At 34.7% G+C, this 24275-nt stretch overlaps 1 protein-coding gene across 19 annotated transcripts in view; it reads left to right on the top strand.

Moving 5' to 3' along the window:
• The window catches only part of LOC122629930 (serine/threonine-protein kinase MARK2-like), a 79551-nt gene that overhangs the window by 33187 nt on the left and 22089 nt on the right, over positions 1-24275 (top strand). For 16 of the 19 annotated variants that reach the window (XM_043813865.1, XM_043813866.1, XM_043813847.1 and 13 more), the window contains exons 2-3: positions 19514-20641; positions 21645-22059. In XM_043813865.1, coding sequence (XP_043669800.1) covers positions 19791-20641; positions 21645-22059 — 1266 coding nt within the window. In that variant the 5' untranslated portion in view covers positions 19514-19790. Of the gene's footprint in view, positions 1-10288; positions 10601-11102; positions 11270-17023; positions 17133-19513; positions 20642-21644; positions 22060-24275 lie in introns of those variants that run through there. The other 3 variants (XM_043813848.1, XM_043813850.1, XM_043813849.1) reach the window with 3 other exon arrangements.

Genomic DNA, 24275 nt, shown 5'->3' on the forward strand with positions numbered 1-24275 from the left:
TTTAGATTAATCTTTTTTTTTTTTCTTTTCTTTTCTTTTCTTTTTTTCAGACCGTTAAACTACAAGGCCTAGTTTATAAAATTACACGACTAAACTATTAGCTCCGTAAAGAAGTCTCAAAAAAGAGTAATTAATTTTTAAGATTGCCTAAGAACTTTTGGCCCTAGAAACTTTTACTCCCCTCTCTCTCTCTCTCTCTCTCTCTCTCTCTCCCCCTTTTCTTCCCTTGTAGTAATTAAAATATCGACACTCGACTCGTTAGCTCGAAGATTAAACCTTTTTCATTCGTTTTTCTTCTTCGTCGTCTCCGTCTTATTCTTCTTCTTCGTCGTCGTCGTCTTCGTCTTCGTCTTTTTCTTCTTCTTCGTCTTTTTCTCTCTACGTCTTCGTTTTTTTCCCTCTTCGTAGCACTTCGATGGGATTTATTTTCGTCGTTAAATCACCGTCGATTTCGAGCCACGATATAACTTCGTTCCTCAATATTTCATTCCTCGACGAACGTTTCCGGTATCCATTAAAAGGAAACCCCTCTCACTTTCGCTCTCGTAAAATCCATTTACCGGTCGGTATATCAAAAGGAGCTTTATCTTGGATAATTTTTCATGAAAAAATTACTGATTTTTCTCTAAAAAAAAAAAATAAATAAATAAATAAAAATAAAAAATTAACAAAGAAAGAAACTAATGCTCGCTTGGTAACAACGGTATCGTCTCACGTGAGAACACGATTACCGACCGATTTATCCAAATTCGATCACACATTTTCGAAATCGTATTTTGTATTAAAAATCGTGTGTATATGTCTGATCTGTTATGATTTTTTTTTTATTTTTTTTTATTTTTTTTTTTTTTTTTTATTATTTTACATTCAACTTACTTCAATCAAAATATTTAATCGAAATCGAAAAGATCTTCAAATATTTTCGGGAGTATTTCTTTTTATCTTTTCTTTTTTTTTATTTATTTTTATATATATATATATATTTTTTTTTCTTTTTTCTTGAAAGAAAATTCCAATTCCTATTCGTTATAAATGTTGAGGCAAATAAAATAAGGATTTGACGATCCCAAGAGGCGAAGAAGAGAATTTCTCCAATCTTCTCATTTTCTCATTACTCTATCAGGGCGTTCAAGCGGGATAGAGAATCAACTTTGTTGAGCTCTCGTCTGAGAAAACCGGTTTCTCGTAAATATACTCGAACGTGCAATTAATTATTGTGCCGGTTGACTGGAATCTAAGTGGTAGTAGTAGTAGTAGCCATAGTAATAGAGCAGTGGTAATTGTAGTAGTGTAATAGTAGTAGTATTACATAGTAATCCGAGGAGACTATCTTTGAGATTGTGAGGAGAAGTTCCGGTGGTTCGCTCTCAGCGTTTATTCTCATCGTGATTTCTTTAATATATCGATCTTCTTTTAAAAGTCAAAGAATCTCGATTCGTAATAAAATAATCGAACTTCTTCTTCTTCTTTTTCGTATTTATTCGATATAAAAAAAATGTATATATGGCGAGTTAAGTTTTAAGATAATTTTAAAAATCACTTTTTTTTTTTTTTTTTTTTTTTTTTAATAATAAACATTGAGTTTTTTTTTAGGATTGTAAAAACGCAGGAAGAAAGATTCCTACGTCCTTGTAATTTTACGATCCAAAAAAGAAGAAAAAGTGTGTACATACAAAAAGAGAAAATAAAAATTGGCCCAACAAAATTTAAGAGAAAAGAGAATCGTTGAAATTACTTAAGAAGTTTCGTTTCCATCTACTCTATGTAGATCAATTAATGTCAGAAAGGAAAAAAATATTTTCCTTAACGCGTAGAAATAAATTATTAGAACATTCTGATATGATTTGTTGTTTGGCAAGTTTTATAGGTCTTCCGTCGCCAATGAAAATCCTTCGGCAAACACGTGAACGTATGATTTTCAAGACGTTAGGCGCCTATGGGGCGAAGACAGGTAGAATCATCCAGACTATTTTTGTCAATGCGTCGTTAAACGAGATTGTTTTATTATACTGCAAGAGGTGGAATGAAAACGTGTGTTTGTATATATAAGCACGTGACCAAGAGACGATATCAAACACCAAATGAAAATTTATTCACTTGATATATACGTACAACAGAAGTTATTTCCTTTCGTTTTGTTTCATTTTGTTTCGTTTCGTTTCGTTTTGTTTAATTTCGTATACTGAGATATCAGAAGTTTTTGAAATATATTCAATGATCGACGGATTTTATATTATACATTTTGTTGGACGCCATTAATCGTTAAAATTTTACGAGTCAATGCGATAAAGAAAAATAGAAAAAGAGGAAGAGATGTATTCTACATACATACATACATACATATACATATACATGAATGTATGTATATATATATATATATATATATATATATATGTACTCATGTAACCACAAGAATGAGCTTTCGTGTTTTGGAAAATAGGTTAAAATCGTATACACGTGAGAGACTATGGTACATACATCGCATCACATAGCATATTACATGTGTATATATATCACCTATGTGTATATATATATATATATATACTTGTGCTGGCTGTATTGTTGAACCATATTTACGATCAATAAATCCGTCATCGTGTCACGTGCGAACGGCAAGTGGTGGACGACGCCTTCAAATTCATTCTCTCTCTCTCTCTCTCTCTCTCTCTCTCTCTCTCTCTCTCTCTCTCTCTCTCTCATACAATTTTATTCTAAATTTTCAAATATCCTTGACTTTTACGGATCTAACGTTGAATTTATCGAACGTTCAGTGAAACTTTGTCATTGATATGGACGACCCATTAAACTCTAGTATATTATACATCGCCCGAGGGGATTTTACCTAACAGCAGGCAAATCAATTTGACGTATTCGATTTTCTAATCGAAATCTTCCATAGCGTTTCTTTTTTTCTTCCATTTTTTATCCTAATTTTAAACGATCGACAAACATCGTGTAGACCACGTGTAGAGATCATTAATCCTTAAATAATCGATAATGATCTCTGCAGATAATTTATTAGACATTATTCATAATCGTCTTTGTCTATAAATATATTCTTCGCGTTTGAACAATCGAAAATTGGGAAAGTTAACGCAAAGGTGTTATTTTTAAGCAGTTATTTTGGTTGAAATTAACCAAAGTGCTTACATCACCATTCAAGAAGAGATTGCACGAGTCGTAAAACTATAAAGGCCTCTCGATAATGCTTTCTCGGTATTCCTGTGTTTATATGTACAGAAGAAGATGAAGATGAAGATGAAGAAGAAGAAGAAGAAAAAGAAAAAGAAGAAGGAACACGTACACCTTCGTTCTCTCGTATTATCAGTAACAGCTGGAAGAGAGTGGAAATTTTCGACGCAATCCTCGAACCTCTCCTTTCCCCTCTCATTTTTATTATTAATTATCTTACTCAAAGAATGTCTGCTCGAAATAGCTCTTAATAATTTTTCTCATTTCTTTTCTTTCTCTTTTGCATATTTATCAGGCGTCAACACGAGCGAGACAAGAACGAGAGAAATATTATTCATCGGTTATGTATAATAACATAAATTAACATTACCCCTATTATATATTTTAAAACGAGTCAAAAGTTCCTAGACTAAGCTTAAAAGTTCCTAGATGATTTTGGAAAATCGATTACTCCTTTCCGAGACCTCTTATCATTAGACTTATCTTCCTTATTTTTCTCTTTTTCCATCGTGTTTTTTTTTTTTATTTTTTTATTTTTTTTTTTTATTATTTTCAGATTTCTACTAGCGTAAGAACTTTTTTGTTGTCTGAAAAAAGAAGAAAAAAAAAGAGAGAGAGAGAGAAAAAATTAGTTCCCGAATTTGAAGCAAAAAAGAGTTCGTAATTGATTTTTAAAATCGCTTGCGAAACCTTTGGTCGTACTCCTTATGGAAAAAAAAAAAATATATAGAAAAAAAAAAGAAAGAAAAATAAGAAAAAGAAGGTTAGATTATAATCTCTTTCGTCAGTGTCTTCTTGACGTGTCTAACTCGAGTCTCTTTGCGAGAAACGAAACACGTGATACGTGAAAGAATCGACCGCGACAACGACGAAAAAGATGCAAGGGAAGGAGGTCTTCTAATGTCAAGGGGTCGTACTCTTTTCATGTCGAAGAAAAGTTGCAACTTCATGGAAAAAAGAACAAAAAAAAAAAAAAAGAAGAGAAGGAAAAGAAAGAAAGAGAGAGAGAGAGAGAAAAATCCTGCCCTCGAATATTTTCATTCTAAGATCTTATTTACGATTTACCAAAATCTTATTTTATCTACGTATTATTCTTTTTCTTTCTTTCTGTCTTTCTTTCTGTCTTTCTTCCTACTCCTTTTCATTCTTTTCTTTTATCGGATGCTGATTACGTAACTTTCTTCGTGCTTACGTACGCGATACATAAGATTGGGTCAAAAAGGTTGGAATAAATAGAAATTATCTTATTGTTAGAATAAATAGAAATCGAAGTGATAGATAGTGGACTTGTTTGGGAGAAAAATATTCTAAGTTGAGTGATTTTTTCTTTCTTTCTTTCTTTCTTTTCTTTCTTTCTCTCTCTCTCTCTTTCTCTGTATATGAATAATGTATTCGATAAATATAATTATTGTTCGAAAACAAGTTATGCTATGACAAATTAAGTAATTATCTTTATTAAAAATATAATTGGAGTATGACATAAACAAAAAAAAAACATACTCATGTATATACATATATATGTACGTGATAACCTATTAATTGCTATCGTATAGTAATATGACCTCTCTCTCTCTCTCTCTCTCTCTCTCTCTCTCTCTCTCTCTCTCTCTCTCTCTTGCTCGTTCGTTCGTTCGTTCGTTCGCTCACTCGCTCGCTCCGTTCACTCGCGTACGATGTATCCTTTAAAAAGTCACGCCTAACAGACGATGGGAGACACCGTTAAGCTTGGCTATTAATAATCGACCATCTCCGAGAGAGACAACGATATTTATCCCTTCCTCGTTGTACATAGCATATCGTATAACGAAAAGGGCTCTCGACGTTGAAACGTGATGCTCATGTAACATCGAGTTCTTACGTTCGAGATGACTTTTTAAGTTCTTTAAAATTGTTGCTTCCGATTTCTGTATCATCTGATCTCAAACATAATATATATATATATATATATAATTTTTCAATCGCAATAATCTATCATTCATTTATTTAAAAAAAAAAAAAAAAAAAAACGACGTTCATATATAAATATATAAAAATGTATTCTCTTCGCTTAGAAATCGACTATTTTAAATTTGCCGGGAGTTTTTATTGGCGACAGATTGATGCAACTGGACGGTGCTGCCACCTGGTAACGTGTAATATCGAAAGCGAACGAACCGCGTCGTCCTCCGAGCGATCGGCGCGTGTTGTTGTTGTACGTACGCGAGTTAAAAGATTCCACGCTTTATTATCTTCTCTCGAAACCGAACTGAACTAGATAATCGTCCTGCCGTGAAAAACTCCTTCGACGTTGGCGCCCGTGAACGAGGAACGGAAAGAAAAGGATAGAAGAGAAAAGATAGGAGAGCGAGAGAGGTAGGGATCTATAAAAAAAGAAAAATGAGAGAAATAAATAAGATATTTTTACGTCAATTCTTTGTTCCAAAAAAAAAAAAAAAATTGATAATTAATGACGATCGCTTTAAGATCGTTCAATGTTATCGTCTTCGTGATATCATTTCTTTTGTTTTGCTATATATATATATATATATATACGTTATGTATATCGACTACGTGAATCAAATGTACGTAGCCATCTTGTCTTTTACGTTCAAACCACACGATCGCAATCAAGAAACAATTTTTATCGCTTTCCACATTTACTTGATCGTTTTTAAAATATATTAATATACCTATATGTTTGTATGTGTGTGCGTATATTCCATTGTCATTTTCATTAAGGATTAGCTTATCGAAAAATATGTGAAAGTAGAACGAAAGTACATATTTAAAAGGAGAATGGATACTTTCTCTCCCTCTTTTTTTCTTTCCATTCTTTCTTATTCTTTCTCTCTCTCTCTCTCTCTCTCTCTCTCTCTCTCTCTCTCTCTCTCTCTCTCTCTCTCTCTCTCTCTCTCTCTCTCTCTCTCTCTCTCTCTCTCTCTCTCTCTCTTCGTCATAAAGCATTACGGTACTGGTGATTCATCATCGCTCATCGCAGTGTCACGCTCGCTAGGACACGATTTGTCGTGTAACATAACCTCTTTTCGTTTCGCTTCGTTTCATTTCATTTCGTTTCGTTTCGTTTCGTTTCGTTTCGTTTCGTTTCGTTTCGTTTCATTTCCGATCTGTTCTCTCGTGGTCACTTAACGATCATCTATCCGAAAGTTTAAGATTTTCTTGGTCCATTCTATTTTAGTTTTCTATTCGAAAAGATTCACCTTTGTGTCACACGGGACTATTTACGGCCATCTTTTTTCATTCGTTAATTGCTTCCTTTTCTTCTTCGTTTCTTTTTCTTTCTTTCTTTTTTTTTTTCTTCTTCTATCTCTGCCATCAACCAACTGCCATATTCTTTTCCGCTTCAACGACGTTCTAAACGAAGGGCCAGAATTTTCACGAGCCGTCGACAGAGATAAGTCTCTTCTTTCCTTCTTATTTCTTCAGTTGAGAAAAATCTTTTGCTTTGAGATTTCATTTCTTTTCGTTTTTATTCTTTTCTTTTTTTTTTTTTTTTTTTTTCATTTCGTTTGACTATAATCGACAAACCAAACAAAAGCGATTCGAATTCGTTCGACGTTCTAGAACCACGTTCGAATCCATCGATCACGTTGAAGGACATTTCATGTCTCGTACGAACTCAGATTTGTGCCGAAGGTTAAAAAAAAATCTTTTTTTTTTTTCTTCTTTTCTTTTCTTTATTATTTCCTTTTTGCACCAATAACATAATTGCATATTAATCGTCTTGCGACATCGAAAGTCGAGCAATAAAGTTCTTGATCCTCTCTCTCTCTCTCTCTCTCTCTCTCTCTCTCTCTCTCTCTCTCTCTCTCTCTCCTTTTCTTGACCTGATTGATCGATTTAAACGGAAAGTGGAGTAAAGTGGAAGAATCGATCTCTCGAACAGTAACAGATTGATCAATTAAATAGTGATCAATTAAGATAGAGGTATATTACATTGATCATTGGTTTTCTCTTTCGTTTTGTCTCTCTCTCTCTCTTTCTCTCTTCCTCTCTCTCTCTTTTACTATTCTAACACCGACAATCATCGATCTTGAATTCGTATAACTTAATATACGCTTGTAAACATGTATATATATATATATATATATATATATATATATATAAAATACATGTATGTAAAAATATCAACGTATGTTAACGGATAGGAAAAAAACAAAAAAATATAAAAGAAAAAAAAAAGGAAGCAATTATCACTCATTCGATCGTTTTATCTCAATCGATCATTCTCGCTAAACCGTTAACTTCTACTAGATCGTTCTCCTTCGGTAACGACGGTTAATCAACCTCTAACGGATCCTGTTTTATCTACGAAGCAAACGGTACAAAATTCAAAGCTGTTCCATTCCTAAAGATTCGATTTCAGCCCTTCGTCCGAGAGGGGGAGGTAGTTGTATCGGGATGAGAAAGTTAAGATTGATTGCTAAAAGATTTCTAAAAAAAAAAAAAAAAAAAGGGAAAGAGAGGAAAGAACGAACCGAAAATCCCTAGGTGATATTAAATATCAATTATCTTTAGGTTGGATATTAAATATCATTGTTGGATGTGCGAGATAATTAAGATTAATTCGTAAAAGATTTCTAAAGGAAAAAACACGAAAAAAAAATAAATAAACTAAACTAAAAATAAGAGGACAAATTTGAAAGGGACACTGCTACTGTAGGGTGGATCAAAAGTCCCAAGGTGATTCTAAAAATCAATTATTCATTTTCGTAGGACTTATGCGAGCGCACGTGTAATAACAGTAGCAGGGATTTTTGCTTTTCCACCCTTAAAAAAAAAAAATCGATAAATCTTATAGGAGTAGGTCGACTAATGGTGGAGAGAAAAAGAGGTAGACGTAGAAGAAAAGAAAATGTAATTACACGTTGCTGTTGTGTTGCGTTAAACCCCGTGCTCGTTTTCTCTTCTCTTTCTTCTTTTTCTTGAACGTACTCGATCGATTCCTCGAACGAAGGTCGCGATCATGGCAATCCGAGAAGCGCACGAGGCACATTTCGTGAGCGGCCGACTTTCCGAGTCGTTCGATTACTCTTTTCACGAGTTACAAAAGGAGAAGAGAAGTGGAAGAAGCGAAAGAGAAGGAGATCCTTGAAGAGGTAAAATCGAACGAATAGATATCCTCTTAACCTTCACAATTCTCTTTTTCTCTTTCTCTCTCTCTCTTTCTCTCTCAAGTTTTTTCTCTTTTTATTCGATTACGATTTCTATTGTAGATAGTATCGTAATCATATTGTATCCTAACCTCTAACTGTTATTATTATCTCCTTTCTTTTCAACGATCTAATTTAAAATATTATTTCTTTATTTCGTTAATTGGTTTTTTGTTCTTTTTATATATATATATATATTTTTTTCGAACTTTCAATTTTTATTCGACGTCCAGAGAACAACCTGTTCGGATGTATGTTCGCGATGTGTGTGTGCGTAGAAGCTACGCGTGTATACAAGAGAAAGAAAGAGATGGAGAGAGGGAGAGAGAGAGAGAGAGAGAGAAATTCTGTTTACCTACACACTAGTCGGTCGAGAAAAGAGATGTATTCGGAGAGAAACTTTTGAAAGAACAACATGGCGATATACCACGCTCTTCTTACGGCCTCCTTTTAATATTGTATTTCTTTTTAATATTTTAACTTTCATATTTAACTTGTTACACATACATATGTATATACGTACGGTACGTTTCTCTCATGTCGGTAAACGATTCGAATAAAAATTCTTACGTGCTTTCCTGATATACTCGACTTCTTTTCTCGTTAAATCTTTTTTCTCTTTCCATTTTTTTTTTTTTTTTCTTTTTTGAGGTTAACATATATTATTATCAACGACGATATAACGTGTGAGAGAAAGAAGAAGAGAAAGAACAAGAATGAGAGAGTGAGAGAGAGAGAGAAAGAAAGAAAAAAGAATAGAAAAGAAAAGAAAGATCGATTAGCGATCCGATATAAAAAAGAATAACATTACGCGTAACCATCTTCAGCATGAAAGTATATGTATATATGTATGTATGTATGTATGTATGTGTGTGTACACACAACATATTGTCTGAAGTAAGTAACGAGTAGTAACGAACGAGATCGTACCGCATTCGTAATAACTCGGCAAAGATCGGAATCGTACGGAAAGATAATAAGTTATACATACATACAACATCATATAGAACACCGAGGATATTCGAATGGAAAAGAGGAGTCTACTATAACGTTCCTCACGATCGACCAACTCACAGACGTTCATCGAGAAGTGGTAACGACGACAAGCCGGTGGTGTTGCGTAACGCAAGCTGTAAGAAAGACGGTACAAAAATGTTCCCATCCCGCGCGCGCGTGCGAAAAAGAATCATGTTTTCCGTATCTCTCTCTCTCTCTCTCTCTCTCTCTCTCTCTCTCTCTCTCTCTCTCTCTCTCTCTCTCTCTCTCTCTCTCTCTCTCTCTTTCTCTCTCTTCTGTTCTCCCTGTCGCACGTACCCGAGACTGTAAACAGGGACGAAGCAAAAAGCGTAATAGGAAATGCGACCATCCATCCATCTATCCATCCATTCATCCATCCATCCATCCATCCATCCATCCATCCATCCATCCATCCATCCATCCATCCATCCATCCATCCATCCATCCATCCATCCATCCATCCATCCATTGATTCTTTTATCCTACGAATGGGTCCTCGTATTGTTCAAATCCAGTAGCGTATCCAATATCCAAGATTTCCCGGGGCAAAAAATTAAAATGTTATTTTTAAAAACGGTCATCTATCAAGAAACAAAAAAAAATATATATATATAAATATATAGAGAGAAAGAAATATATAAAGAAAGAAAGAAATAAAATAAAAAAAGAAAAGGCAAGACAGAAAAAAAAAAAAAATAAACAAGATCGTTTCTTTCGAATCGTTTTCTTCTTTCCCGTTTTTTCTTTTTTCTTCTTCTTTTTTTTTTCCGATTATCCCATGCGTAGATTTAAAGAATTCGATGCGACATAGACGAATATGGCGTAAGAATTTTCGTTTAATAATAAATATGACGTAGAAGAGAATAGAATAAATGATTACATACAAACGAACGATTAGAAAACGTTTGAGTAATGGCTTGGGTAATGACTCTTAAGTTGTACGGCCCTGTCGCGTCGGCACTTGCACTTTGAGCCCGGCCTACGATAGGCGCGCTGGAATCGGCTTCGCCGGCTCGTGACTCACGGCTGTACACATCGCGAGCGAGCGAGCGAGCGAACGAACGAACGAACGAGCGAACGAACGAACGAACGAACGAGCGAGCGAGCGAGCGAGCGAGCGAGCGAGTAAGCGAGCAAGAAACCGAGGCTTTCGTTGCAGCCGCCGGCCGACGAGCGAACAGTGTTTCCTAGTGTGTCGTTCTTGTCTTACGTTGTTACATCGTCGTCTCTAGTGTACAGAGGTACAGAGCGCAACATACTCACGCACAGCACACCGATCACCTTCCTGCCAATCTTGTACGACCTCCAAAGCTCAGACGGTTTCGTGAACTTAACGAGACAGCAGTTACGAAAGAGTGGGAGAGATAGTATAGAAAGAGAGAGAAAATATATATAATTATATATATATGTATATATCAGTATTGTATATTATTACGATCGTTTACAGTCGATTATTCGTAATAGTGTAGCAATTTATGTGAAATCAGTATTGATCAGTGTAATACGCGCCTGTGGACACGACTGTGTATATATGTATATATATATATATATATATATATATATATATATATGTACGTACGTATGTATGTATGTTTTAAAGAAATCTTTTTATTATTCGTTTAATCGTACAATCGATCATCGTTTGAATTTTCGCGCCATCTTGTTTTCGCTTTATACATACATATATACATTACTACGTACGTACGTAGATACATACATATATACGTGTTTATATTTTCAAGGACATTTTCTCTCTATCAATTTCATTAGAGAAAGATCGAGTTGAAATATTTCTTGATATTTTTCTTGTGTGTCCATGAGTCTCTCGAAGAAGATACATAGAACAGTGTGTAGAGAATACGTTTGTCAAAGGTGGTGCTGCTCCGTGTTGTCGAAGAAAATTTCACGTGGTAAATCAATCTTTCTTTCTCTTTCTTTCTCTCTCTCTCTCTCTCTCTCTCTCTGTCGTTCGCTCGAGTGCTTTGCCTTCTCCTTGTTCTCTTCTTCTCTTATCGGTGAATGACGTCGCATGGTGGTGCGCGCTGTTCTGACGTAGAAACCGGTCATCCCGTCGACTCCTCTCGTCAGCCAGTTTCCTTCCGAAGGGGACGCGCACGTGCAGGATCGTAATCCTGTTTTATTCTGTATCGACGCGACCGACTTAACCTCTCTCTTCTCGAATATCCATCTTTTATTTTCTTTTTTTCTCTTTCCACTATTTTTTTTTTTTTTTTTCATTTCTTTCGTTTTTCTTCTCGTAACTAATTTGTAAGTACGATGTTCGTTTATTTGCAATAATTTCAATACTTTCATAATATACGCATGTATGTGCGTACGTGTGTATTGGTTATGGGATGAGTGTGTACGTATGTGTGTGACACGTAAAAAGAGGTTATTATTATTATTATTATTGTTGTTGTTGTTGTTGTTGTTGTTGTTATTAGATGATCTGAGAAATTTTCTTAAAAAGCAAGATTTCCTACGAAGATTTAACGTCAAATTTTATAAATAACAATTAAACAATTAGTTACGGTAGACGTTACGTAGATATATATATATATATATATATATATATATATATATTTCACTCGCCAAATTTATCTTTAAATTCGTACGATACGATAGCTATCCTTATCAAAATGCTCGAAGCCATTTCGTACGATACTCAAAAACTCTTCTTTTTTTTTTTTTTTTCATCGTTTTCGAAACGTTTACATTTCTTTTGTTAGAAAATAAATAATCGATGGTGTAGGAAACACGATGTAACAATCATTTCGTATAAAAATACGATAGACTTGGGGGAAACTTTTGCAAGTAACTGTACGTTAGGGTAACGCCATTGACGTCAGGCATATGCGACCGTGTACCGCCCGGTAATCGCAGCAATGCGGTGTGCCCGATTATTGTATCTACAAAAATACGTAAGTGGACGGACAGACAGACGGACGGACGGACGGATGGATGGATGGATGAACGGATATATATATGTATGTATATATATATGTTTATTCGTGTTCTCGTACCTGTAAGGCCAACCCCCTTTTTCTCTTACAATAATATATTTCATACTTGTAAAACTAGTTTCGATAAAATTGTCACTGGATATATTCGTATTGCCGTTCTCGGTCTCTTTTCTTTCTTTTCTTTTTCTTTTATTTTTTTCTTCTTTTTTTTTAATGAATAAAAATTATTTTAATAAAAATAATTTTTTGTTTCTCGATGGTACGTTCTTAATTCGTCCGGAAACAGAAAATAGGAAAGAAAGAAGACGGAAGATTATTTACGCCTTCTTTACTTCACAGTTGTAATCCACGATGATAATCCGTAGTACCGTAATGCACTAACAACCGACTATACTTTCACGATAAGCCGTACATACATACATACATACATACATACATACATACATACATACATATTATGTACATATCGTATATATACGTACATAACTACGTACATAAATATGCACGTACATATATTTACACATATGCGTGCTCTTAATACCGTCGGCCATATAATACAAGATTTTTCCAAGTTGTTGTATTGTAAAGACAGAAAAAGAACGGGTGAAAGAGGCAGAGGGAAATTCTTCCTACGATGGTAGTGAGTAAACGAAGGAACTATAAACGGAAACTAAGATCGTAGGAATTAACGGTTTACATAACCCGTGCTTTTAAAGACGAGAGTTGGATAGCGCTTGATTAGATTAAATTCTACAAGAGAGTACAAGAGAATCTTTCTTATTGTTTTCAAGAAGAAACAACGTATATGAATATTTCTTGCGCCATTGCGAAGTCTCTTCTTCATTTCCTTTTTTTTTTTTTTTTTATTATTACTATTTTTTTTTCTTTGTAGACTTTTCTCCTTTATTTTTTCTTCTTCTTTTTCTTATTTTTATTTTTTTTTTTCTTTCTTCATAACTCGTAACGTAGAAAACGATCGTGTTTGTTAAACGAACGGACGGACACTGTGTTGATAATTATCTTCGATGTATGGTAGTCGTTTGTTTTCATCAGGAATCGATCATCGTAGATTGATATCATCGTCTGACGTTACACGATCACATTGCAATCTATTCTCCGCATCTGTATGTATAATACGTAAATTGGGAACTTTTCTACTTACTTTTTACGAGAATTAATTCGAAATTCATTGAAATATTTCGAACATGGCGGATATATACGTGGATCAACGTGAAATAATATATCAAAAAAAAAAAAAAAAAAGAATAATAAAAAAAAAAATTAAACAGGAATTAAAAAAAAAAAAGAAAATGGAAGGAAGGAAGTGTCCATTTCGTGTTCTTTTTTTCATCTCGCGTTTCGCATATATCTCTTTGCATCCAGATAGAGAGAAATAGAGAGAAAGAGAGAGAGAAACGCAAACTCGATTACACATTCAAGAAGGAAACTCGAATCGAAGGAACTCGCCACGTCCAATAGCAAGCAACAACTATTATTATTCTCGCGATCTGTAATTCTAATGTCGCGAAACAAAAGCAAGCACGTCTGCTTCTTATTCTTTTTCTTTCTTCTTCTTCTTCTTCTTCTCTTTCTTCTTCCGGCGCAACGTTTGCACTTTCGGAAGTCGTCTAACTAAGAAAAAGACGCGAGAATTTCACCCCCAAGACGCATACTCTAAGACTAGTCACACTTCATCTTTTCATTTCACAATGGTGACACTTTTCACAGGGTTACATATTTCAAGAAAAGTATTTTAATCGTTAGGTCGTTCGCTTTTCATCCTTCTCTAGCTCTCTCTTCTTCTTTTTTCTTTTTTTTTTTTTGTTTCATTTAATAGTTTACAATTTTAATTTTACTTAATAGATTACAATTTTTTATCTTTTAAATATATATATTTTTGTATCACATATTATATTTTTATTTTCATTTTTACTTGTATTTTTTGCTCTTTATTTCTCTCTCTCTCTTTCTTTTTTATTTATTTATTTATTTATTTATTTATTTATTGTTTTCTTTTCTTTTCATGATAGATTTTCATATTTGAAACTGTATTTTAGAAAATCTGCCGAAGCTGATCGAATTTATTTTGCGTCCTTGATTTCAATCCATAGAATTCATCGAAGTCGTTCTCTTCCGACCATCCTCAACGCGTCCATGGACACGTCATCGTCCGCTTTCTCGACCGCGAATCCTCCTTTCGCGATTCTCGTTCCGTTGCGTTTCTGTAACGAGCCCTAACAAAGTCCTTCGTCATATACACACACATAAACACAGATAACAGCAGCGTATAAATGTGCGCGCGATCGCATATAAGATACATACATATATTTAATTTTGTGTGTGTGAATGTGCGAACGTATTTACACATAGATCTTTTATACTGTTGCAAAAAAAAGCTCTCTTATGTTATTCAGAACTCGCGTGTTGCACGTGATATCCTCATCGAGTCGAAACAAATACTATGATCGATATAATACCATAAATACCCACCATCTTTTCTCTTTCTTTCTTTCTTCTTTTTTTTTTTTCTTTTTCTTCTTTCAGTTTTAATCTATGTATACGTGTATAGATATATATGTACGCATGTATATGTATAGGTATTTGTATCGGATCGATGCCTCTTTATACTCTATCCCTTTTTTCGCGACATCGACAATTTTCTTGATTATAATGGAAACCCCTTTTGCACCCTCTCGTCATCGTCGTCGTCGTCGTCGTCGTCGTCGTCGTCGTTGTTGTCGTCGTTGTCGTTGTAGTTGTCGACGTCGTCGCGAGAAATTGCAACGATCTTCTGGCACGTTTCCAAAATACTCGACGGCACGAGTTTGAAACTGCTATGCACATTAAATCTACGTAGAAATATATATATATATATATGTGTGTGTGTATGTATATAAAATAAAAATAATTGTGGTCAGACGCTTGAAATAAGTCGAGAGATCAAATTAAGATTAAAAATTATTATTTTTGGTATAGATATTTTCTATCGAGAATAAAAGAAGAAAAAAAGGAAAATGTCTTGAATTATCAAAATATATTTCATGATTTACGATTTATTTCTATAATCTATAATATTAACGAATTAAAAGCGTATCGTATGTAAAAAGTGAAAATAATTAGTCCAGTTCGTAGCATAACTAATGAAAAAGAAAAAAGGAAGAGGTCAAGAGATTAAATGAAGTTTAAAGATCGTAAATTTGTGGAAGAAGAGAAATAATCTCTTACGAAATTTTCCCATGTATAAACATATATACATATGCATATGATTGTACATTTCCGAAAATACAAAAAACATATATATATATGTGTGTGTGTGTGTGTGTATGTGTTCTATATTTTCGGAAATTTACAATTGATTTTACAACGTTACGAGCCAGCGAACATATATATATTTCGTTATTCTTATTCAATTAAAAAAATATTATTAATGATTTAAATATATAAACGATATAACGTGGCTAAACATTTTCAAAAATGTTCACGTTTAAATATTATATATGGAATTTGATAGTTAAAAGAGCAAAAGGATTATCGTCACGCGCTCCCATAAAACTCTAAACCATAATTGCACTTATTACGTTCACGCGCGAACGAACGTACGAATAAATCGCAGAAAAGAGAGATACGAAACGTTCGCACTTGAGCTTATTAGATAAACGACGAGGGACTCTTGCGCGATTTAAACGTCTCGCTTTAATGCATCTCTCTGTATCGCGCGCGCGCGTGTGTGTGTGTGTGTGTGTGTTATTCGCTCTCTCACTCACTCACTCACTCTTATTCTCCCCACCTATCTTCCTCATTGACGGTGACACATATGTAAATTTCGTTTTTCCATTTCTCCCACACGTATTATACTCCCTTATAAGGTTCAAGAAATGTGTCTTGCTGCGTAATAAAAGATGCTTTATCTCAATTATCGAATATCTATACATATACGCAGACAAACATATATGTATATAATATATACATTACTGTATTATTATATAATATATATATATATATATATTACATATATTACTGTATCGTTATATAATATATATATTTAACCCATGTATATTATATATATATATATATACGTATGTATGTATGTATGTATGTATGTATATATAATATATGAGTGAGTTTGGCCACGCCCACGAAATAAAAACTTCTCTGTAAGAACTGTTATTGAAACTCAAGTTAACAAAATGTATCCTTGAAAAAGTTGCTGGGATAAACTCGGTGCGTTCTAACATTGATTTATCGTATCGTATTATCGAAAACGTCGATTTCTATACGACAAAAATTCGTCGCGACAATCTCAAGAAGAACTTTTTATATAAAGAGAAAGAGAGAGAGAGAAAGAGAGACAGTGGAAGAGAGGGTACAACGAAACCGGGTGTTACTCGACAGTAACAGCTATCGCTTATCAGCATCTAGAGTTGATAACAGAAATAACCAAGTCGAGTTAACTGGTCACGAGCTTATCGTACGTCGAGAAATGGACCTTCCATTCCGACGTAGTCGTCGATCGTTCGTTAAACCTCACGATCCACAAACGTTTCTTTTTTTCTTTTCCTTCTTTTTTCCTCCATCTTTTTCTCTCTTTCGTTTTCTCTCTCTCTCTCTCTTTCTCTCTTTCTCCTTCCCTATACTTCTCTCTTTCTCCTCTTTTCCCTATAATTTTATCCTCTAGAAAAAAAAAAAATAATAATTTCGGTCGGTACTACGAAAATTTGACGCGTCGAGTTATCTAAAAATTTAACGAGAAAAGAAAAAGAAAAGAAAAAGCACAGAAAAGAGGAAGAGACAGAAAAAAAGAAAATCATAAGTGAGTTCATATTATCGTCTGTCTTCCACGTTTCTTATCCTTTTTATTTGTTTTCTTCTTTATTTTTTTTTCTTTTTTATTTTTATTTATTTTTTTTTCTCTTTCCTTTTCACGCGTCGGTGATAACATATGGGCGTGTGCGCTTAGAGCCAGTGTGTGTATCTTATGTGTTTGTATGTAATTGTGTCGTGTCATGGAGGATTACTACACGCGTACAAGGTGTGTCGATAAGCTTGTGGTTTTTGTAATTTCACAAGTATTCACAAACATATATATATATATATATATCCTTCTAGACTATATATATATATGATTCATTCGATATATATATATATATATATATATATATATTTCAGCTACAAACCTAGTCTTCCGAAACGTGTAAATCGTTGATTAAACATCGTCTCTATCTATCGAAACTTTGCTTTTTTTTTTTTTAAATATCCTTTTGTTTCTATATGCGTGTATGTGTCTACGTGTTATGCGTGTATTTCATATCACGTTCATAGCTCATATCGAATTCACCATAATCGAAATGAAATTTTCACGAAAAGATAATCATTCTGAATTATTGTACTTTTTCTTTTCTTTTCTTTTTATCGTGATACGCTTGTATCCCCTTTTCTAATATCTGTTCACTTCGTTATCGCAATACATACATACGCACACACATATATATATATTAATATATATATATATATATATATATATATATATATATATATATATATATATATATATATATATATATATATATATATATATATATATATATATATATATATTGAGTACTTACGTGCTACGGTTCAATAACGACACGATTATTTTCTTTTAGTAAGATTTAACGTTCTTTTCGTTCTGTACGTCGATATTCCTATATATATTTCATGTAAATCAAGCTTGTAACGAACAGGTCACGCCCACACGTCCGTACATTCGAAGTAGATACTAGATAGAAGAATGCTGTTGCACTGAGAAAGGTATCGGCCGTTTAAAAAAATAATTTCTCTTATTAAAAAAAATGGTCGTCTTTTTTCTTTCTTTTTTGTTATATATATATATATTTTTTTTCTTTTTCGTAGAAAGTCAAGACTTTATCTCGAAACAAGAATTTATCTTCCATGAATGTTCTTCTTTCAAATAAAATGCATTAGTCGGTCGTTCGGTTTTTACGAAGTTATTTTTTCTTTCATTTTATTTTATATTTTTTTTTTCTTCTTTTTTTTCTCTCTCGTATCGGTGAAGTTCCTCGAATTTTCAAAGCGAAGTATCGATCGATATATATATATATATATATCACGCGATATACGATAAATCAATTAATCGAATCGATCATTTTTAACGGATAAAATCCACCACTGGGGGCATGGATGTTAAATGAATTCATCATTCGATATCTCCAAATCGACGAAACCAACTCGATTCGCTTTATTACGTTTACCGATCTCTTGAGAATTGACTCTTCATATACCTACATGTACACGTACATACATATATAGACACATAATTCATATTAAATTTTCTCTTTCCGAAAAGGAAGATAATTCTTTGAGATTTAGAAAATAGTAATCTAATTCATCGACATTAATTCGATTAAAAACAAAGATATTATATCATGTGAATTTATCTACGCGCTAGCGTACGCACGTGGGTATTTTTACGACACCATTTTATTCTTTGTCTCTCTCTTTCTCTCTCTCTCTCTCTCTCTCTTTCTAAGATATCTTTGAAAAACTTGTTTACTCGAAACTTTGCTATTAAAATCGCGATCACTGTGGCGTATTGACGTCGCGAAATGAAAATACTTTTAATTTATATTTCTCTCCGATAATATTCGGACCGAGAAGAATCGTATAGAGCTTATCGATAATTTCAAATAATGAAAACAAAGCTAAAATAAAATAAAGTAAAACAAAATAAAATAAGGAACACTCGTACGTGACATATTGTTGTCTCACAATCTCGTCGTTAAAAGCTTTGAATATTATTCATTTACATTCCTTCGTCGAAGCTACGTTTTGTATACGTCGTTGCTTTCTTGCTTATTTAATTTGTGTGTGTTACGAGAAGAAAAAAAAATAGAATATATATATACACGATGAAAAAAAAAAAAAAAAAAAAATGGTAAAAGGAAATTGTGTCTGGGTTTTCCGTAAAAGTCCTCGTTAAGTGACGAATCGTCGAGCTTGTCGAAGAAACGCGTGCACCTTGCGTCGTCGTTCATCGTCCACATCCATCGACAGCTAATAAAAAAAAAAAGCAATGCTTTATATATATATATAAATATACACAGAGATCGAAAAAAAAAAAACAACGATAAGGAGAAAATTCGAAAATTTAACGAAGACAATACGTCTTCTTCTTCTTCTTATTTCTAACAGAAAGGTGCAAACTCATCGTCTCTGGTTTCTATCGCCCAGGAACGTGGACTTTAAAAATCGATGTTGAAACGTTATCGATCGATCGATCGTTTTCATGAAGGACATCTTTTACTGTCGAGGAAGCCCGAGAGAGAAGATCGTGTCTTAAAAATAAAAGGAGGGAAGAAGAGAGAGAGAGAAGAAAGGAAAAGAAAAGATAGAGAAGAGGATAGACACGAAAGAAGAAGGTTGCTCTAATTTGTGTCAACTCGAACAAGACAAACTCGATTCCTCGATCATGGAGGATCGAGAGAGTCCCTTTGCTAGGACTCAAGCTAGTAGAAGCTCGATAAGACCACCGAGTATTTTACGAAAGGCTGCCATGCTAACGGTTGGTAGTGTCAGTGGTGTTGGTAGTGGTGGTGTTGGTGGTGGTGGTAATGGTGGTAATGGTGGTAGTAATGGTGGTCACGAAACTGGACGACAGGAAGTAACAAGTCCAAAAACAATGAACAAGAGACTACCTACGACTCACACTGCCTTGGACAATTTGAAACAATGGGAATTGGTTGAAGATGGTAATAAAGGTCTTCAAGTTGTCGAGAAAAGAAGTTGTACGAAGGTACCGTGTAGTCCTTCTTATGGAAATAGGACCCCGGTGTTCGCAAGAAGGACAATGCCTGTTGAAAATGCAATGATCGACGTGAATCTCGAAGAAAAGTTAAAGGCTTTCAAGAACTCGAAGATCATTCAACCGATTCTCGAGCCATCATTGATATCTTTACCGAACGAGCAAGTGACTCCGATCGATTCGTCAAAACCACCTGTCAGTCTTGATTTGATATTGAAGCAACGTCAAGAGCAACAACAACAACAAAAGCAGCAGCAGCAGCAACAACAACAACAACAACAACAACAAGAAAAACAGCAGCATCAGCAACAACAGAAACAAAATAAAAATACAAACGAGGAAAGTACCGACATGCTTCAACGATTGGAACAACAGGTCAAGGCGATTGAGATGGGTACGATCGCAGCTGCGAAAACTCGTCAATTGGAAAACAGCGAGGAATTTGGGCACGAGGTTGAATTACGTTACAGGGAACACGAGGATCTATTGAAGAATGTAACAGACGACGAGGCCGAGGGGTAAATTTTATCAATTTATTCTACGTACCTAATCGTACGCGCGTGTGTATATATGTGGATGGGTGTCCGTACGTGTGCGTGTTTTTTTTTTATATGCGCGCGATTTTAGTCGAATTTATTTCGTTTTCTTCTTCTTCTTCTTCTTCTTCTTCTTCTTCGTAATTCTTTTTCTTTTCTTTTCTTTTTTTTTATTTGTTTTTTTTCTGTCTCTTTTTTTTTTAATGTTCACATCCGTTCGACGGAAACGATCGTTCCGTGAAATTAATCGACAAGCACGAATAATCCTCAGCGTAACGAGGAAAATCAATGTATTTTCTTTATTCGAGCGTGCTATCGTCGAACTGATTGCGTATACTCGTTGGTGATATATCCGAGCAACAATCAACGCTCCATTACACCCACACTGCCGATACCCTTTCCTCGCTCGAATTGCCATTTAGTTTACCCAATTTGATCGGCCGATTCTTTCGATTTCCGCCGTTTCGTCCTCATTTGCTACTCGGCACAACGAGGAGAAGAGAAAGGACGGAATCCGTTTGGCTCGATGATAAAACACACATGCTTGGACTTTATTTCATTTGGATTTTCTCTCTTTTTTTTTTCTCTATTTCTTTTCTTTTTTATTATTATTATTATTATTTTTCTTTCATTTTTTTTTCTTTTCTTTTCTCCTCTTTCTCTCTCTCTCCTTTTTTTTTCGAATCTTTTCAACAAACTTGCCGATCGTTTCTATTCGTTATTTTTCGTGCGCATACATACATATATACACACGCACGCGCGTGTGAAAAAAAACGCTTGATATATATATATATATATACACACACGCGTTACACCTTGAGAGAGGAATGTTATCTCTCGAGATGGACCGAAAAAAAAAATATAAAGAAATAAATAAATTTTGCAAAAAGAGAAAAAAAAGAATGCCAAAAAAAAAAAAAATCCAACAAACAAAAATAAAACAAAACAAAACAAAACAAAACAAAATGAAACACCTGAACAAAAGGGCCTCACCGTTGCATCGTGGAGACGCTACGAGAAACTCAACCGGAAATGCAAGCATTGCATCGAAGAAGCCGTCCTCGGTGAAGCTCTCGAGGACAGCTTCCGATACTAGACGAGGACAGGAAACGGAAATTCCCTTGAGAGCTCAGACGAGGGTGCAACCAGTTCGCACCCTCGTACGACCGATCATCACAAAGAAAGATCATCAACGTCAGCTGCAGCAACAACAGCAACAGCTACAGCTACAGCAACAACAACAACAACAACAACAACAACAACAACTACAACAGCACCAGCAGCATCATCATCATCATCAGCAGCAGCAGCATCAACAACAACAACAGAACAATATTGTGAGCAGTAGTTTCAGGCCACTCTCTGACGTCATGCAGAAAGGTGTTCGTAACGAGAAGGAGGTATCGAAAAATCTCTCTTTCATTCTCTATCTTTTATTTTCCTTCCCCTTCCCTTTGAAACAATCCCCACCCTCAATCCGCGATAATGATAATGGTATCTTAATTAATGTTATCTCGTAGCATCGAATCGATTTTTATGTTATCGTTCTTTCACATCCGCCAGTTTGCTTCTTTCGTTATTTTCAACGTTTGATGTTTGACAAAAAAGAAAAAAAAAAAAAAAAAAATAAGAAAAAAAAAAAAAGAAGAAATCGCTTGGAAAATTATTTGCCTGCGAGAAATGTCGGACGGTTATATTCTTGAGAAAAATAATCGAGTGGTACTTCGAACGTCAAACGTTCGATCGGAAAGGCAAAAATGAATATAAGCATATATACATATGTAATACTTTTCTTGGAGGAAATAGGCAAACCTTGAACGATTCAATGATTCGTCAGAATTTATCGATTGTATCCTTTTATTGCGTTCCTATTATCGCAGTGACTTAGCAAACAGTCCTGAAAATATCGCGTAATTTCTCTCTCTCTCTCTCTCTCTCTCTCTCTCTCTCTCTCTTTTTCTTTCTCTCTATCTGTCACACAACTCCTTATCTGATATCTCGACGATACTCTCGAGTTATTTTAATGTTAATTTGATTGAAGGGTTTTTCTTTCTTTTTTTTTTTTCTGTTTATTTTTTTCCATTTGAAATCGATAATTGAGATTTAATAACAATATATATATATATATATATATATATATATATATATATATATATGAGAGATCGAAGATAATCGATTGCAGGATCGGTCGGAAATTGAAAATGACAAATAATATACAGACACGGATATTACAAGTATATTTACGCGGAGTGGTTCGCACCGAACGCGTTGCAACGTTAATGCACTTCTATGCGCTTCTGCTACGAGTTGATGACTCGTCGGGTACAGTCTGCGGCTCATCCGTTCGAGCTGAAATAATCCGGATGGCTACCCTGCTGTCGTCCCATCGACTCTACGATCTGCGTAGAGAGAGAGAGAGAGAGGGAGAGAGGGAGAGAGAGAGAGAGAGAGAGAGAGAAGAGACGACGAGAAGCATCGCCTATAACGATCGTGGGACCTATCGAACTCGATTGATCGAGTCACTTTGCCAGGATGCACTCGATCGAGTAACGAATTTAGGATGAAAAGGTTTAGGTACCTATCTATAAAAGAAAAGAGAAAAAAAAGGAAATAAGACAATTCTTTTCTTTTTTTTTCTTTTTTTTCTTTTTTTTCTTTAAATAACGAGTATGAAAGATAGACATTCGAATAAATCGTATTGAGAGAAACGTGATACAATTCTACCGTAGAATGTTTCCAAGATATTGAACATGATCTAGCCACTTGATGTAAGATATTCATTCCACGAGAACTCTCAAAAGGATAAGGGAAAATTTGGAGGTTGGGTAAAGGGAAACCGTAGTAGACTCTGTCGAATTTCGTATGCACCCCGATATAATAAAGCTTGGGCAAACAGTCCGACTTTGCTTTCTATCTACATCTCTCTCCTCTCTTATACCCCATATACCCCCTTCCACTCAGCCATCCCGTTAAAAATTTCTTCTATCCAATAAAAGCTCCCGAATAATCTATAGATTGCTGTATATTCTATTTTCGTGATCGTCCTAAGAGATGGCTTTTAGAAAAGAGAATTAAGTCGATTGAAAATTCATCGGTCCGACTTTGTTCACAAAGGTGGTCTAAAAATGATTACAAAAGAAGGACGAAACGAAAAGAAAAAAAAAAAAAAAAAAAAAAGGAAAAAAGGAAAAAAAAATAGGAAAGTCGCGTCGGTTTAGAAACTAAGACAAAATTTCGATGGGGCGACGATCATGGTTGATAATAGCAACAGAACAGAGTAGCGCAGAGCCAGCAGCAGTAGCCTTCTGCAACATCCGCTAGCTCACCGAATCCGTTGATCAGCTGACCAAAAGCTCTGTCCTCTCTCTCTCTTTCTCTCTATTTATTATGTCTGTCTCTCTCTCTCTCTCTCTCTCTCTAGATTCTCCCTCTATCACTCTCCTTGTTCTCTCTTATCCGAGATAGTAGTATCCGAGCGAAGCCGACGGGCTGCTGGTCCCCTTCATATATAGGTAGGTCGACTTTGCTGCTGCTGGTAGGTAGAATTCCACTCTTGATGTGTCGTCTCCCTCCCCTTTCTCTCTCTCTCTCTCTCTCTCTCTCTCTCTCTCTCTCT

The sequence above is a fragment of the Vespula pensylvanica genome, chromosome 6 (genome assembly GCF_014466175.1).
Source record: "Vespula pensylvanica isolate Volc-1 chromosome 6, ASM1446617v1, whole genome shotgun sequence".
Lineage (NCBI taxonomy): Eukaryota > Metazoa > Arthropoda > Insecta > Hymenoptera > Vespidae > Vespula > Vespula pensylvanica.